The sequence below is a fragment of the Elgaria multicarinata genome, chromosome 18, assembly GCF_023053635.1.
Source record: "Elgaria multicarinata webbii isolate HBS135686 ecotype San Diego chromosome 18, rElgMul1.1.pri, whole genome shotgun sequence".
NCBI lineage: Eukaryota > Metazoa > Chordata > Lepidosauria > Squamata > Anguidae > Elgaria > Elgaria multicarinata.
Window position 1 is genome coordinate 18,489,949 of NC_086188.1, and position 15,663 is coordinate 18,505,611.

The 15,663-nt window shown below is 44.0% G+C and overlaps 1 protein-coding gene across 5 annotated transcripts in view; it reads right to left on the bottom strand.

The window, feature by feature from the left end:
• NF2 (NF2, moesin-ezrin-radixin like (MERLIN) tumor suppressor) overlaps positions 1-15,663 on the bottom strand; it is a 114,692-nt gene that overhangs the window by 88,078 nt on the left and 10,951 nt on the right. For all 5 annotated transcript variants that reach the window (XM_063143976.1, XM_063143977.1, XM_063143978.1 and 2 more), the window contains exon 2: positions 2,174-2,299. In XM_063143976.1, coding sequence (XP_063000046.1) covers positions 2,174-2,299 — 126 coding nt within the window. The remainder of the gene's footprint in view (positions 1-2,173; positions 2,300-15,663) is intronic.

Sequence of the window (15,663 nt, forward strand, 5' to 3'; positions counted from 1 at the left end):
AGCAACAGTTGCTAGATTCTTGAGTTCACTTCTGCAGTGCAAGCATAGGCTTGCTCTCTCGTTAGGTGTGCTCTAGTACTTTCTAAATGTTTAATAAAGATGTCCTTTAACTATTTCTCTGGAGAAACTGCTGAACAGCCTGAAATCTACAGCATGATGAACCATTCCCAACAATCACTATAAAATATTCCTTACTCTTATGTCAATGTAGTCTTGCTCTTTACTCCCTGATGCTTCAAATACATGAAGTCTGCCTCGTTAGGAGATTGCAAGGTGGACTAGAGCCCTGGGTCACTAGTAAAACAGATGCATTGACTTGCAACCGCATTGCTGTCTTCAATGGATTTCGTTAACAGGCATCGGAGGAGCTCATCAGTCAATGCAAACACATCAAGCTAGAGGGAACTACGCACTGAGTGAAACCTCTAATATATGATCTGCCTGGAACCCAAATGTCATTGAATTTCAGCTGCCTGAAAACTGATTAAGAGGAGGAAGACTTCTTAGGAGTAAGCCTGCCACTGAGAGAAGTAGCCAGTGGAACATGCCATTCAGATAGGCTAAAGTTTGACTACTTGATACTGTGGGCTTACTTTGCAAAAGTTACACTTGAGTTACAAGAGTAAGACGCAGCGGCCCTAAGCAAGCCCCATTTGAATTCAGTGGGACTTACTTCTGAGTTAACACACTCGCGATCTGGCTGAACAGCTGTTAAAGAATGAAGAAACATTTCCCATTGAAAGGAAACCAAAGCAGGCCATTCCATGGGAACTCATTATGATAAAAGTGTAATAAAACATTCCAGTATAAATCTTTAAAGAGATCTCATATTCTAATAACCATCTAACATCAATTCAGAGTTCTTCTTGTAACCCAACTATATTAATTTTGAAATTGGAAGCGTAACAGATATGGCTACACAAGCTTAAACATCTGAAATGCGAAGTGGGACTCTGTTCTGTTACATGTATTAATAAAGCATTCCCCAAACTGGTGGCCTCCAGAAATGTTGGACTACAACTCCTATCTTCACTGACCATTTGCCTTTCTGGTCAGGGATATGAGAACTGTAGTCCAGCACATCCAGAGGAACCAGACTGGAGAAGGCAGTTTTTAATGAGGATGTTTTTGTGCTATCAAAAAACAAAGTTCAATGATTACCATTTATTCAAAAGCTATCATGACCATGTGTTGTTGGGGACCATGGAGAAACATGGTTATCCACGTTATATTCTTTAAGGAGTGGATTATTCAAGAGGACTTCCTTTTCTCATGAGCTGACTGGATTTATTTGAGCAGTGTTGTCCATAAAGCTAGGCAGCTTTATCTCACATTGAGAGGTAAAAATGAAACTATTTAAGGTGTTGAGGTCCACAGTTACGCAGAATAACCCAAATAAATATATTAGCTTTGGTTTAGGCAATTTAAACTCCAGGGCCAATATGGTTACGTCTGATAAAAGCACAATTAATATGTACTTAATATTCAAAACATTGACCTGGTTCGCACATAATGGCAAATCTTGAGAAATCTTGGCAAATTAACCCACGATTTGGCATGCAAAAATGGGAGTGAGCGAGAGGCTGCTTCCCTCATGCTCTTCACTTCTGCTTTTAATCAACAGCCTACCATCAACCAGGTTATAGGTTGTGTGAGCATAACATGCAAATGCAGAGCACTGGGTTACTTATGGGCTAAACAACCCAGCTCACTCACTTCCCTCATCCACAGCAAACTGTGGGTTAATGAACCCAAGATTTGCCATTACATAGAAACTAGGTCAATGAGAGGTACACAAATTAAAAAACCTATTAATATAGATGTGGGCACAAAGTGGAAGATGGAGTATCTAAACTAGGGAAACATCGGGAAGGGTGCACTCATGTTCCTATATAGGAACAGGTGTGTATGTGAATGGGGGGGGTGTGATTCCTTGTGCTGCAATATTATTACTGACTGAGATATATGATGATCAATATTTAAATTCAGCTCTTCAATGGAAACACTCAGCACAGCTTAGGGGAATCTCCTATCCAGGAACTGATCAGGTCCACACCCATGGGACTGTAACAATGACTCATCAGGTGCTTCAAAATCATTTGTTGGGTCAACAGGGTCCTTGTATTTTCCTTCCATGTGTTCACACAGACTCAAGGGGAAAACACATTCTTACCTTCTTGTCCATTTTGAGCCAGGCTATAGTGTCCTTGATCATGTACTGCAGTCCAAAGAACCATGTCTCACGGAGTCCCACCGTCCTACACACCAGATCAAACAGGTCCTTCCCCTTCCATTTTACCTGCAACAGGGGGACAAAAGTTAGACACTCCTGTTCGCAAATCAAATGCACTTCAGTTTGCATGTGGCCTTGCTTATCACCACTATCAGGATGGGGAAAAACAGAAATAAGATGCCTACAGTGGAAGCAGAGCAACATATGGCTTGCTTACACTACAAAGAAGTGATGAAGAATTGGTTTTGGGTATGGGGGGAGGGAGGGAATTGCCACTGCCCTGGTCCCTCCACAGGTTGGATGACATCAGTGGGTGTGGGCATGCCCCGTGATGTCACCCACCCACATATTTATTTATTGCCTTTTTATACCACCCAATAGCCAAAGCTCCCTGGGCAGTTTACAAAAATTAAAACCACAAAAACCATTCAAAATATAAAACCAACAGTATAAAAGCATAGTATAAAATGCAATATAAATGTAATATTTTGCCTTTATCTGTGTTGGGAATGGCACAGAGTGTGCTTCTCCCCGGGGTGACTTGCGTTGCACAAGGCCATAAAACTTGCACTTAACTAGATATTTTAGGACTTCTGGATTAAAACCTCCGTTGACTGGGAGTTGCTTGGCAGGCTGGTCACTGGTGTAGAAAGTCCATCTTTCCTTGTATCGGGTGGCACAAGGGCCATAGGTGGTGCACATGGAGTTTGATGGTGTTTCCGTCTCGAAGGGGGGCACACTTCGAGGAGCTTCTCCCCATTTTTCAAAAACAAATTCGAAAAAGGCTCAAAAGAGGAAAACCCACCAAAAAGGGCCAAAAGGGGGAAAAAGGATCCCCTCCTCTTCCTGGATGAAGGGGGGACCCAAAAAGACCCTATTATATATGCACATGAATCTAGATTCACACACACACACACTCACTCTCTTTCTGGCCCTCACATTTCAACATGCTTTTGAACTGTGGTGTTGGAGGAAAATGCTGAGAGTGCCTTGGACTAGTCCTGATGGCTCTGTGCTACCTCCAGTATCAGAGGCAGTATGTCTGTGTAGACCAGATGATGGGGACCATGGGTGGGAGGGTGCTCTTGCACCCGTGTCCTGCTCGTGGGTCTCTGGTCAGCAACTGGCTGGCCTCTGTGTAGACAGAGTCCTGGACTAGATGGACTCTTGGTCTGATCCAGCAGGGCTCTTCTCATGTTCTTACTGGGCAGCAGTCTGGGGTGAGCTAGGAACCAGGGGGAAAGTTAGCAGCTAGGAGCAAAACACAAGTTAGAAGACACACACACACCAAAAAACCCAGTAGTATAGATAGATGCTTTTGAACTGTGGTGTTGGAGGAAAATTCTGAGAGTGCCTTGGACTGCAAGAAGATCAAGCCAGTCCATACTCCAGGAAATAAAGCCAGGCTGCTCACTTGAGGGAATGGTGTTAAAGGCAAAACTGAAGTACTTTGGCCACATAATGAGAAGACAGGATACCCTGGAGAAGAGGCTGATGCTAGGGAAAGTGGAAGGCAAAAGGAAGAGGGGCCGACCAAGGGCAAGATGGATGGATGATATTCTGGAGATGACAGACTTGACCTTGGGCGAGCTAGGCAACGGCCGACAGAAAGCTCTGGCATGGGCTGGTCCATGAAGTCACGAAGACTCAGAAGCGACTGAATGAATAAACAACAAACAAATCTAGATTCACACACACACACACTCTTTCTGGCCCACACATTTCAACATGCAGGGATGGAGAGGTACTAAATTGACCCCTCCTTGCCTGCTGAGCTCTGGGGATGAAATGGCTGTGATCCTTGTCCTCAGTGATCCTGAACCAGATCTGTTTAGTCACTGACAGCAGCAACGAATAGCAGTAAGGAAACAACACTCTCTGCACCAAGATCACTGGAAAGGAAGAGAGGCTTGAACGACGTTTGCGTTGAGAAGAAGAGATTTCAGTTCCCACTGCTGTTTTCAGCACTCTTACATGAGCAGTGTTATGAAAAAGTGAGTAATGCAGCTCCTGCAGTCACGTGAGAGGGAGGAGCATCAGCAAGCACTTTTATGACATGCCAAATAGGATGGTCCCTATTCCACAGGGCGTTAGAAAGTAATAGGAAAACGGCGTTCTGCCCACCCAGGGCAGCTAATGGCTGAGCAGCAGGAGATAGTACACAGAGGCCACATGTGGACTACACATTGCCCATCTGTGCTTTATAGGATGACAGTAAAGTTATTTCAAGAAAGGTCCCATTCGTTTGCAGCATTCATTAAACAAAGTCCACAATGCAGACTCTCACCAGCTGCTGAGTTAACAAGGGGCATTTACCGCATAAAGTAAAACCACACCATGAGTTGGGGTGGCTAGTAAGGAGAGATACTAATCCGGAGCTTGGGGAATTGGTGCAATCCAAAAAGGTGCGACCTTCTAAATGGCTGCATATCTCCGACGACGTTACGAAAACAAAGCTTTGCTTGAAGAATTTGGTGAGGTGGCAGCAAGGAGGCAGATGCAAGAGATGAGCCTCTTTAAAGCGAGGGAGAGTCTGGTGTTCTTCTGCCTCCGAGAATCAATAGAAGAGCAAGTAGAGACAGATGGCCATTCGCCCAAAGCCTGAAGGTAGACGTCCCGCCTCCCACCCTGTCAGTACCGCTCAGTCGTAGGAGGATCACCTGCACAGCATCAATATTAATCTTCACACATGGCACAGCCTGCTTCCACACGCTATTCGTTCTCCAGCTGCAATCAGGTATCGCCCCCTTGTGGGTGGTGTTCCCTGCATCTAGAAGAAGAGATTTCTGTCCCCGCTGCTCTTTTCAGCACTCTTACATGAGCAGTGTTATGAAAAAGTGACTAACGCAGCTCCTGCAGTCACTTGAGGGGAGGGAGAAGCATCAGCAAGCACTTTAATGATATGCCAGTGATACGCTGGTCTCCATTCCACAGGGCATTATAGAGCGATAGGGTCCCCGATCCAAAGAGCTTCCAAGCCCATTTTAGGGCGCAAAGATAACACAGAGTAGGGAATCTATAGCAATATCACAATTCCTACTATCACCCCCAAAAGAGGATTGTGGTTACTTGGACATTTAAGTTCAGGGATTGAAAAATCCTCTTCTACCCAAGTCAAAGACATTTTGGTGCCTGAGGCAGAATATCCAACTAGCTTCCCCCACAGATTTTGGAGCACAAAGCACAGAGGAGTTTTTCCTGTGCAAGCAGGTAAGACAAAGAAGAGAGGAGTGCAAGAGTCAATGATGTGGGGCAGAACGTTTTCCCAAACAGCACATTCTCCAGGGCTTTGATTTTTCTGCAGAACGTTTTCTATTTCATACATTTGTCAATGGCAATGAACGGATGCTAACTGCAAATACAATATTAGACAAGCTTGGTGGTTTTGAAGTTGTAGATGAGTGGATGCCAGTGTATCAAACACAGTTCTTTAGCTTGTTAAAATATATTTCTGTGAACAGTCCTCGGTACCTTTGGTTTCCCCCCCTTAAATTTAAAGAATGTAAGGGAAGTATATGTTATTGCCTTTAAATTTCTACAAGCATTCCAATAAAAAAAATGTTCATAATGTAACATTGAAATATATTAAGTGAATAATGTTATTAATTCCCCCCCCTCAAGTATTTCAGGTCAAATACTTGGGGTGTATTGCAACAAAAAGGTATTTTTATATTAAAAAGAAAGTTTGTTTACTAAATACAAATAATAAAATAAATACACTAAATTAGAGCACTCTCTAGAGCAGCCTTTCATAGTCGGGTGCCCCCCAGAGGAATGGAACTACAACTCCCATAATCCCCCAAACAGCTGGATGGGGGATTATGGGAGTTGTAGTCCCACATCTCTAGAGGTTACCTGATTGGGGAAGACTGCTCTACAGCGTCAGAAAATTTTCCCAAACAGATTTTTTTCTGATGCAAATTACCCTAATTCCAATTCAAACTTTTCTAGAAAACCCACATTAGTAGCAGGAATACCACTGTGCTCATTTCAAGAGAATACACACACCACCGCCCAGGCCCTATGACCTAGACCCATCCCCAATCTTTTGCCCTGCATGGCATCTGGTATCACCCCATAAAGCGGCTGCCCTGTTGCTTGGCTGTCCTTTTGCTCCTAAGTCCTCTTCTGCTCAAAAGCATGCGTAGCTATGGACAACCAGGTATTTAAGAAACTCTTTTGATGCCTCAGTCTGGGTTAATATTTTTAGTAAGAGGCCATTTCTTGAGGGGGGGGGTAAATTGCACTACATGCAATTTAGCATCAATGTTTCAGTAGTGGGTTCTTTTTCTCACTCACTCACTCTTCATTGGAAGGCTGCAGTTACTGCTATTGTTTCAAAGGGTTGATGAGAGCAGTCTGTGTGCAAAGTGATTCATCCATTCGCTAAAGAGGCGGTAAAGAAGGCACTTGCAAATGCAGGCCACTGCACTCTGCTAAAGAACGGCTTTCATCCACAGATGCAGATCGGTACCCGGTGGAATCAATGTTTTCAAACTCCAGCTGCGCTTTAGACTACAAACGACACAGAGGCCCTCCCTCACTGGAGTTCAAACCCGTCCGCAGACTGCAAATGATGTGCGGGGTTATATAAGACAGTGCAAAACCTGCGATGAAGTTCTCAGAACATTAAAATACTGATTGGGACGGCGCGGTTGGGAGGGGGTTGGTGCGGAGACACGCACAGCAATTGCCTTTTGCACCACAGGATGATTTCTAAGATTCGTTTAAAATATTGATCGTCATCGTTCTACGGAAATGTGTGTTTCCCCACAGCTGCAATTTGGACTCATGCACACAAACTAGCATTTCTGTATCTGTTTATTTATGCTATTAAGTTTTATGCCTTGACTCACAAGTGCAATAACAGCAATTTAATGGCTGTTGGGAGAGGCGCGTACTCCAAGTTGGATTTGTGCATGTCAATAGGCTCAACTATGAGAGCACATTAACTTTCTTTCTTTTTTTGCAATTTAACTAGCTTAATTAAGATCAAGCTTTAATGGCATTTGTTTGTTAATTTCAGCATATTTGTTAGAATCCCATCTTTCTGATACTATAAAGAGATCCAGACAATGTTTTTTTAACACGGCGAAGTCCACCTTTTAGCACAAGGTTTTCTGAACTGCTGCAGTGCTCTTAAAGCCACACTTCAAGGCATCCTGGAAAATTCCCAAAGCAACCTGAACCACAACATGCGTTCACGCTCTGCCGAAAACTGTTCACGAGATGGGTTCGACTCATCAAAATTCAACTGGAGGAAGACATTCAGACGGACTTTGTGACATTAAAAATAAACGTGGGCATGAGAAAACAAGCTTTACAATACCACTTTGAAATGCCAATGTGCCTTTCGTACAAAGCAAGGCCTCCAAATGTTGATGGTAGATTGCTCGGCTTACCAACAACGAAAGTAGAGGTGGCACTCACACAATTAAAAAAAAACACTGTGTGTGATTTTTATCTTGTACCACCACCTTGAGAGGGTTACACCCCTTAAAGTTGACATAGAAATAATTTTAGGTAGAGCAGAAATCAAATCTACCAGGAAGTTACTCACAATACAAAATCCCTTAACTGTAATCACAAGTGTAAACTTGCTGTGGTTATTCTCTGTAGCTGCTCAGAAGCAGTTTCCTCACCAAGCCATTCTGTAGGAACATACAATCCAGCTAGTGCATCACTTAAAAACCATGGGTTCCAATATCTAACTTTAGCTTCTGAGGCCACCTCTCCACTTTATAAATCTGCTGCACATCATCCAACCCGTGAAACCTACACAGTGCTACACACCTAGCCTGCATCAAGCAGGGTTCGTTTGGGGCCATTTTAGGAACTGTACGGAAAATGCTCACTGCAGAAACTCACCTGAAGGCACTGTAGGGTACCAAAATGCAGAGCCCAGCTGTGAAAGAAATCTGGATCCACAGAAGTAGAAGATTCAGTAGAGGTGATCTGTTCTATATTTAGAAACCTCCAACCAAAACTCTGGCTGGATTTTCTTAATCACTGAGCAAATACACCTTTCTTTCCCATTCCACACCCCTTGCCAACAATAACCTTTCTCGATCTTAACTTTTGTGTAGGTTTTTGTCTCAAAGAGATCCTAGTTCCTTCCACCTTCTACATATCACTAGGCCAAGGGTGATGTTTTTGCCCTCTAGTCAACATTAGGTGACGGATCCATACAACTTAGTAAGTAGAAATGTTGAGGCACATTTGGCGAGTCAATTCTCATAGCCAACAACCTTCCAATATGCAATGCAAGAAGACTGGCCCTGGAGACATATCTTCCTGAATACTGCCAACCTGCTCTGGGCCACTTCACACATTACCCTAAGGTGTACATTTTAGGTGTAAAAATATAAAGCGGAAATGCAACAAATGCACGCGACAGGAAACAACAGTGTTCATAGCTTGCACAATCGGACCCAGGCTCTGAAAGTTCTGTTGCTAAATGCCAAATCAGTTGGTAAAAAATCTGGTCCCAAGATGTGATCCTGGAGGAACTTGCCAAGCTGGTATGTAATCACAGAGACCTGATTGGATGAAAGGGTGAGGATTAAACCTGTCTCAGTTATGTCCACCTAGAACAACAACAGTGAAAGATCTTGACAAATCAGATTGAACAGAGGTTGTTTATCATATTGGAGAGTTCCCACCCATTCAAGACAGAGGTGCTTGTGGTTAGAACGGATCCAGAACAAGGGTTCAAGTAGTGTTGAATGGGGTTTCGATTCCCTTGAAAACATATGTTGCTGTTGAGGGTTCCTTTGGACCCAACTTTGACTTTGAATGTCCAGATATTGGCTGCGGCCAGGAAGTTTTGGGCCCATGAATAGCTGTTCCCTTACTGAAGTGGTTAGAAGCTATCTGGTTAAGTTATTTGATAGCCATTTTAACTAGTTATATTTCTCTCTCTGCTTTTAGTGTTTTATGGCTGCTTTAGTATATTACTGTTATTGTCAACTGGTTTTAAAATCAATAAGTTATTGGGCTGATGTAATGACAACCCAGAGTATGGGTTGAATCATGGATTGTCATTATGTGTGAACCCTACTGTATGATTTAACGACAGGCTAACCATGAACAATCCAGGAAGAGAACCCATGGTTTGTTGTTGGGTTGTGAACTCTGGGTTGTTCCTGGTTAACAACCCATGGTTAAACCATAGTGCAGGGTTCACACATTAACAACCCATGATTCAATGACATCCCAGAGTACAGGTGGTCATGATGTGCAAAGCAGGTCATTGTTTTAATTTACTGTTAGCTGTCTTGAGCTCACTGAGGACAGGTGGGTTACCACTGTTTTAATTAATAAACGTTGCATTTCCCTGCCATTTGTACTCAGCAGCAAGCCTGCATTTCCCTGGGAGTAATGTGTGAAGCGGCCTTCTGAAGGCAAGTGTGGTTATCACAATTCTTCAAAAGTGGAGGGTCACAAGTAAAATAAAGGCCCCAAGTCAAATCAACAACTTCCAGGAGAACAAGAACTAAAATCCACAGTTCTTGCAGTGGCCATGGCGAGATTTAGCACAAAAAGGCATTTGATGAAGGTCACCGCTATCTAAAAGCAAGGCTTCCCGCCACCATAATCTAGAGTTGTGGCCAGAATGATATAATAAAGCTAAATCCTGAAAAGAAGAACTGCATTAGAGGCGTAGCCATAATTTAAAATGCAGGACTGCCATAGCTCTGCTACCGTCTGGGTGTAATGGGGCATAGCACACCCACACGCCCTCTTCCTTTCGATGCCCTGATTGAGCCAGCGGCAGGAGAATGAATGTTCTCTCCTAGGTGGCCCTGTCATATTCCATTAGCTTTATCTTAACGTGGTTTGTTAGATATATTTGCAAGTCTTGGAGGAATACGTGGATGAACTCCTTTATAAACAGGACTAAGTGCTGCAAGGCAGTTATTTTGCGGGGTTGGGATTTATGATATTTACTAAGTGCAGAGCACTTGTAATTTATCAGGACCAGTGTTTTAAGTAAACAGGAGAACGCACTAAAAACTCAGCAGCCGCTCGGCAGAACAGGGGCGCTTCCAGCTCAGGTTAGCGGTGTAGTCTCCTTCTCCAGCCGAGAGATCAGGTAGGGAGAATCTATTAAGAGGGTGTACATTATTTATTGACCTGCAACAGGAGTCATTTGCAACTGGCAAGCGGCCGAAGTGTCACTCTGATAATACAATTTATGTGGGCACAGTGTCCTTCCTACAAGCGTCACGCAACTGCTTCTCAGGCAATTACAGCTATAAAGTTGTGGAGAATATTAAGAGAGCAGTAACGCACATTTGTATAGAAATAAATGAAGGAGAATGAACACAGGAGCTTGCCGGAAAGGGATCCGGTACTGAATTAGCCTTAAATCATTTAGAAGGGAGCCAGTGTGGCGTACCACTTGGCCATGAAGCTAACTGGGTGACTTTGAGCCAGTCATTGGCTCAGTTCAGACAATGCGTTTCTCTACGCAGTGGGAAAACTTCACTCAACAGTTGAGTTTGTAGGGGGTACTCACCACACAACATGTTCTAACTCCACCATTGTGTGACTGTGGGCTACTGTGAAGTTGAGTCAAATCCATTTTGAAGTTTGATTGACAGTTCCTCCACCCTCTCTCCTCCACCAGTCTTCCCGAAAGTATTCCATCAACCATTGCGGCAAAAAAACCCAATCCTGACAGCTCTCCTAGAGCGGCACTCACTCCTTTCACCGCTCTTGCCAGGAAACTCGGTAGCCAGTAGGAAAAGTCAACTCAATGGGAAACTCCACAAAGCCCTCCACACAACACAACGGTTCTGCAGGAACTCTCCTCTGCACAGAGTGGATATTCAGCGTGGAGTGTTTTCTTTAAAAAAAACTCCAACTTTTCCCTCCAGACAACGTATTTCCCAACAGCGGTGTAAAACTCCACTATGGAGTTCTAAAACCACCATTGAGAAACGTGTTGTCTGAACTGAGCCATTGACTCTCAGCCTAACTAACCTCATATGGTTGCTGTGAGGATAGAAGGAAAAGGAGAAAGAGGATCATGTATGCCACCTTGGGCTCCTTAAAACCTCCCTGTGAGGTAAGAGACCATGAGGTGGAGAAGGCTATCAATAGCTACTAGCCCTGATGGTTGCATGCAATCTCCAGTATTCAAGGCAGTAAGCCTGTGTGCTGGGGAACATGGGTGGGAGGTTGCGGTTGCACCATGTCCTGCTTTGTTGGTCCCTGGTCGACAGCTGGTTGGCCACTGTGTGAACAGACCGCTGGACTAAACGGAGCCTTGGTCTGATCCAGCAGGGGCACTTCTTATATTCTTATGACTGGCCCAAAGTCCACCAGTTTACTTCATGGCTGAGTGGAGGATACAAACTTCACTCTCCCTTGTCCAAGGCAGATGTTCTATCCACTACCCCAGCCTTCCCCAACCTGGTGCCCTCCAGATGTGTTGGGGGGGATAGCTGGAGCCCAGTCCCTTCCCCTCCTGCCCACAGAACCGTCCCCTTTCCCTCCTCTCCAAGGTCGATTTTGTGAGCTCAGAGAGGCAGTCAAAGCAGTTCTCTGCGCCAGCCAACTGTGGGGAGCTCAGACTGCTGTCTCAGATCCAGAAATACGAAGCATCCTATGCCACCCAGCTGCTTTCAAGGGGCCCAAGGATTGCTCTGAGTTCCTTTGCCAGAACTGTTTACCAAAAACATACCACATAAAGAGTGATAAGACTGTTACATCCTTCAACCAAACTTTCTTCCATGAAAACATAGAGGTAGGAGCAACATATAAACATGAAGGCACAGGGGGGGAAATCTCTATAAGTCCATTCTCCTTCACAACATGAATGCAGGTCAAAATTTCAAAGTAAATGAAATTAGTAAAATATTTGCTTTCTTTTCTTTGGTTAAATTTAACGGTTCTGTTGAACAAGGGGCAGAAGGGAATGTCTGTTCTATTTTCTACTGCCTAGGAAAATACTGGGGCATTTCACAACAAAATAGCTTACAATGCCAAGGAAAGCACATCCAAAGCAACTTATATATAACCGGGCTTACTAAGATCTCAATAACAGTGCCGAAAAATAGCAGCAGGAGGTAGATGAGCAGCCAGAGAAGAGCCGCAATATTTTAGAGACGCTGAGAACTAACAGAGGGAATCGCAAGATTCCCTTTAATTTCTTTCTTCCACAAACAGATGTCAACAAATTTAAAGAGCTACTTAACTATGCCACATGCAGAAGCTGTGAAAAGCTATTTTTATTTACTTATGATGCACGACAACTTGATAATGACTTTTTAATTAAAAGCTATTTCTGTTAAACCTCGAAGGAGACAGTAAACATGGCAAGGTACAGCTACTGAGACACTCGGCTAGCCTCTCTGTGTCTAGCGGGAGAGAGACAGATAAGTAAGGATAAGGCAGTCGAAAAAGAATCCTAGTAACAGCGTAGAACGGAGGTTATACTGCAGAAAGCAACCAGGAGGAGAAGACAGCTATTTTTAACCTAGGGTATTTATACAACATCAGAACTTAAGTTTGCATCATAGGAACCTTGCCAGATCACCAGCTGTTTTTCCAATGATGATTGAACTGGATTCAGGCAACTTGACAGCGCTGTGAATCGGAGTATTTTGGTTGCTACCTTTTATTCAAAGGGAAGAGAATTACTGTGATAGGAAACCAAGTCTAATCCCTTGTTCAGATCCACACCAGAAACTGGGGTTTATTGTATTTCTAATTACTTTTATTTAGGCTGTTTTCCCACTGTGAAGGCCCTCAAAGTGGATTACAGATGTTCAAATCGTTAAAAGCAAACATTATAGAAATACAATTAAAATCAGCTTTTTAAAAATATAGTTTAAGCATTGGAAGCAGGCTCTAAGACCGGCACACGCCCATTCCTGCCTTTTCCCTCTCATGCACAAGTCTCACTACTACTCAATTTACAGCTTTAGCTGCTATCATTGCTAGGACAGGTTAAAATGAAAAGGGAGTCACTCCAAAATTCACTTTAAGAAAGACGGATTTTCAAAGTGAATTTACAAGTGCACCCAGTTTCATTTTAACCTGGATTGGTAACAAACATTCCTATTTAACAGTAAAACCAAGTATATTGTGTGTGCGCGCGTGTGTGTGTGTGTGTGAGAGAGAGAGAGAGAGAAAGAGAGAGAGAGAGAGAGAGAGAGAGAGAGAGAGAGAGAGAGTTTGGGCAGGGGGGTAGTCACTACATAGAAGAGATTGCCACATTCCTAAGCTCCGATTTCAATTGTAGGTCTGAACTAGGTGTAAGGGGGAAAACACTAAGATAAGATACTCTAAGACAGTGGTTCCCAAACTTTTTCAGGTAACCGCCCCCTTGGTTCCACAAACTCATGCCCAGTGCCCCCTGGGATTCCAATGGGGTCGGGGAGGGAGGGGTTAATGGCAGTGGCAAGCCCCGCACCAAGGAGCACCCCGAGGGGCCAAAATGCTGCTGCAAGAGAACGCAGGTCAATCACAGCAGTATCCTAAATTAATTTTTTTAAAAAAAAAAATCTCCATTTTTTGCAAACCTCTGCTAGGAGGAGACACTTTGAGGAGGGCCTTAGATGATGAGTGTAGTATATTTGGGTAGGGTCATGCCGGGAGAGGCGGTCCATCAGCCCAAGTTGTCTGGAGCCGTGCTGCCAACAAGACCCTCCTCAATCCAAACATGTATTAATACCATTTAAGAAGAGTCCTTTTAACAATGAATTGAAATGTTTCAAAAGCACCAAAACGCTAATAGAGACATACCCTGCTTGGTGTGCCCCACCACGCCGGCTGCAAACAGAGGTGTTCACTCTCTTTTCCCTCCCTTCCTCGGCAAGCCTGGGGTGGGTGCTTCCCATTTAAAGGGGCCGCACTCCTCTGGATCCTGCTGGTCTGGGCGCCCGGGCTAAGCAGTGGCGGTGGCGGCCGGGCTGAGGAGCTGAGAATGAAAAAGGGGCTGTGCTGGGCGAGGGAAAAGAGAGCGAACGCCTCTGTTTTGCAGCCAGTGTGGCGGGGCACACCAAGCAGGGTATGTCTCTTCATTAGCGTTTTGGTGCTTTTGAAACATTTCAATTCACCGTTAAAAGAACTCTCCTTAAACGGTATTAATACATGTGTGGATTCTTCCCCTAGATGGCTTGAGACCAAACTACCTTCTCCGATTAAAATGTCCCTGGGTTTTAAGACCTTCTGGAGAGGCGCTTCTCGGAAAAGACCACCTTGAGCGCCCCCCTGCCACCCCTTTGCCTCTTAACACCCCCTATGCAATCCCACCAGCCCCAAGGGGGCAGTACCACCCACTTTGGGAACCACTGCTCTAAGAGAATGCACAAAAAAGGCAAGTATCAAAGTTACTGTCGTATGAATGATGTGCAAAAAAAAAAATTCATCAAAAAAAAAAAAAAGAGGATGCAAAGCCAATGTGTCCCAGGCATAGGCTTTTCATGCAAAGTAATTCCCAAACTGCATATAATGTGTGAATCTGAGAGTTGTGTTTCCTGAACTGTGAAAGCCCTTCAATGTATTATGAGGTAAGACTTATAAAAAAAATATGATCGGACGTGCATTGCATATTTTAAAAACTCAACTACGGCCATCAGGAGCAACAGAATCCGAGAACCTTTTAGAAAACTGGGGCACTCTATCAGCCATTTAACAGCTGTCATTTCAAGCTGAGTCTGAATTTAAAGTATTTCTCAAACTGTGAGTTAGAACCCATCAGTGGGTCTCAGGCAACCTTCAGGTGGGTCTCAGCACCGTCACAGTCTACACAGGGCCTCTGGGGTGCCCCAGCCAGACACTACACAAACTGCTGAACCAATTTCAAGTATAAGGCAAAGAGCCTAGCTGGCCGCTGGCCACTGGCTACTGCTACATGCTTGTTTCCAATGTCTCTAGAACACAGCAATGTAGAATTACTTCTGACTATCATATTCTTTCTATAAATGTTCAGCAACAGGTCATCTGCCAGAACAATGGGAATATTTTTTCTACATTGTCCAGTAGGGGTAAAAATTATGACGATGTTCAATTCAGAAGGAATGTATTTTCTGTGAGTAAGTATGAGCAAGGCCTCAGAGCATCCAATGCTGGGTGGTGAAATTGACCCTCCAACCCATTTGCATTTGACACCTCTGGTGTAATGTTACATTGCCCTTTGGATATTGCAACGGAAAGTCCAAGCTAAGCATGAGTGCATGCACTCCATAACTGTGAAGCCCTTACCAGCTTTATTATGAAGTCTAACCACCTGGGGACCACACCTGTTTGTGTGGTAAAGTGCACTTCTGCTTTTGGGCCACTGTGTTCACTTGGCAATGGTACAGAGAAGTGCAGACATTGCCTACCTTTGCTCTATGCTGCTTCACTATTTTTTACAATATAAACCTAGAGAGAAGAAAATTATTACTGTGATCTTCCAGCGGCTTTCACAAGAA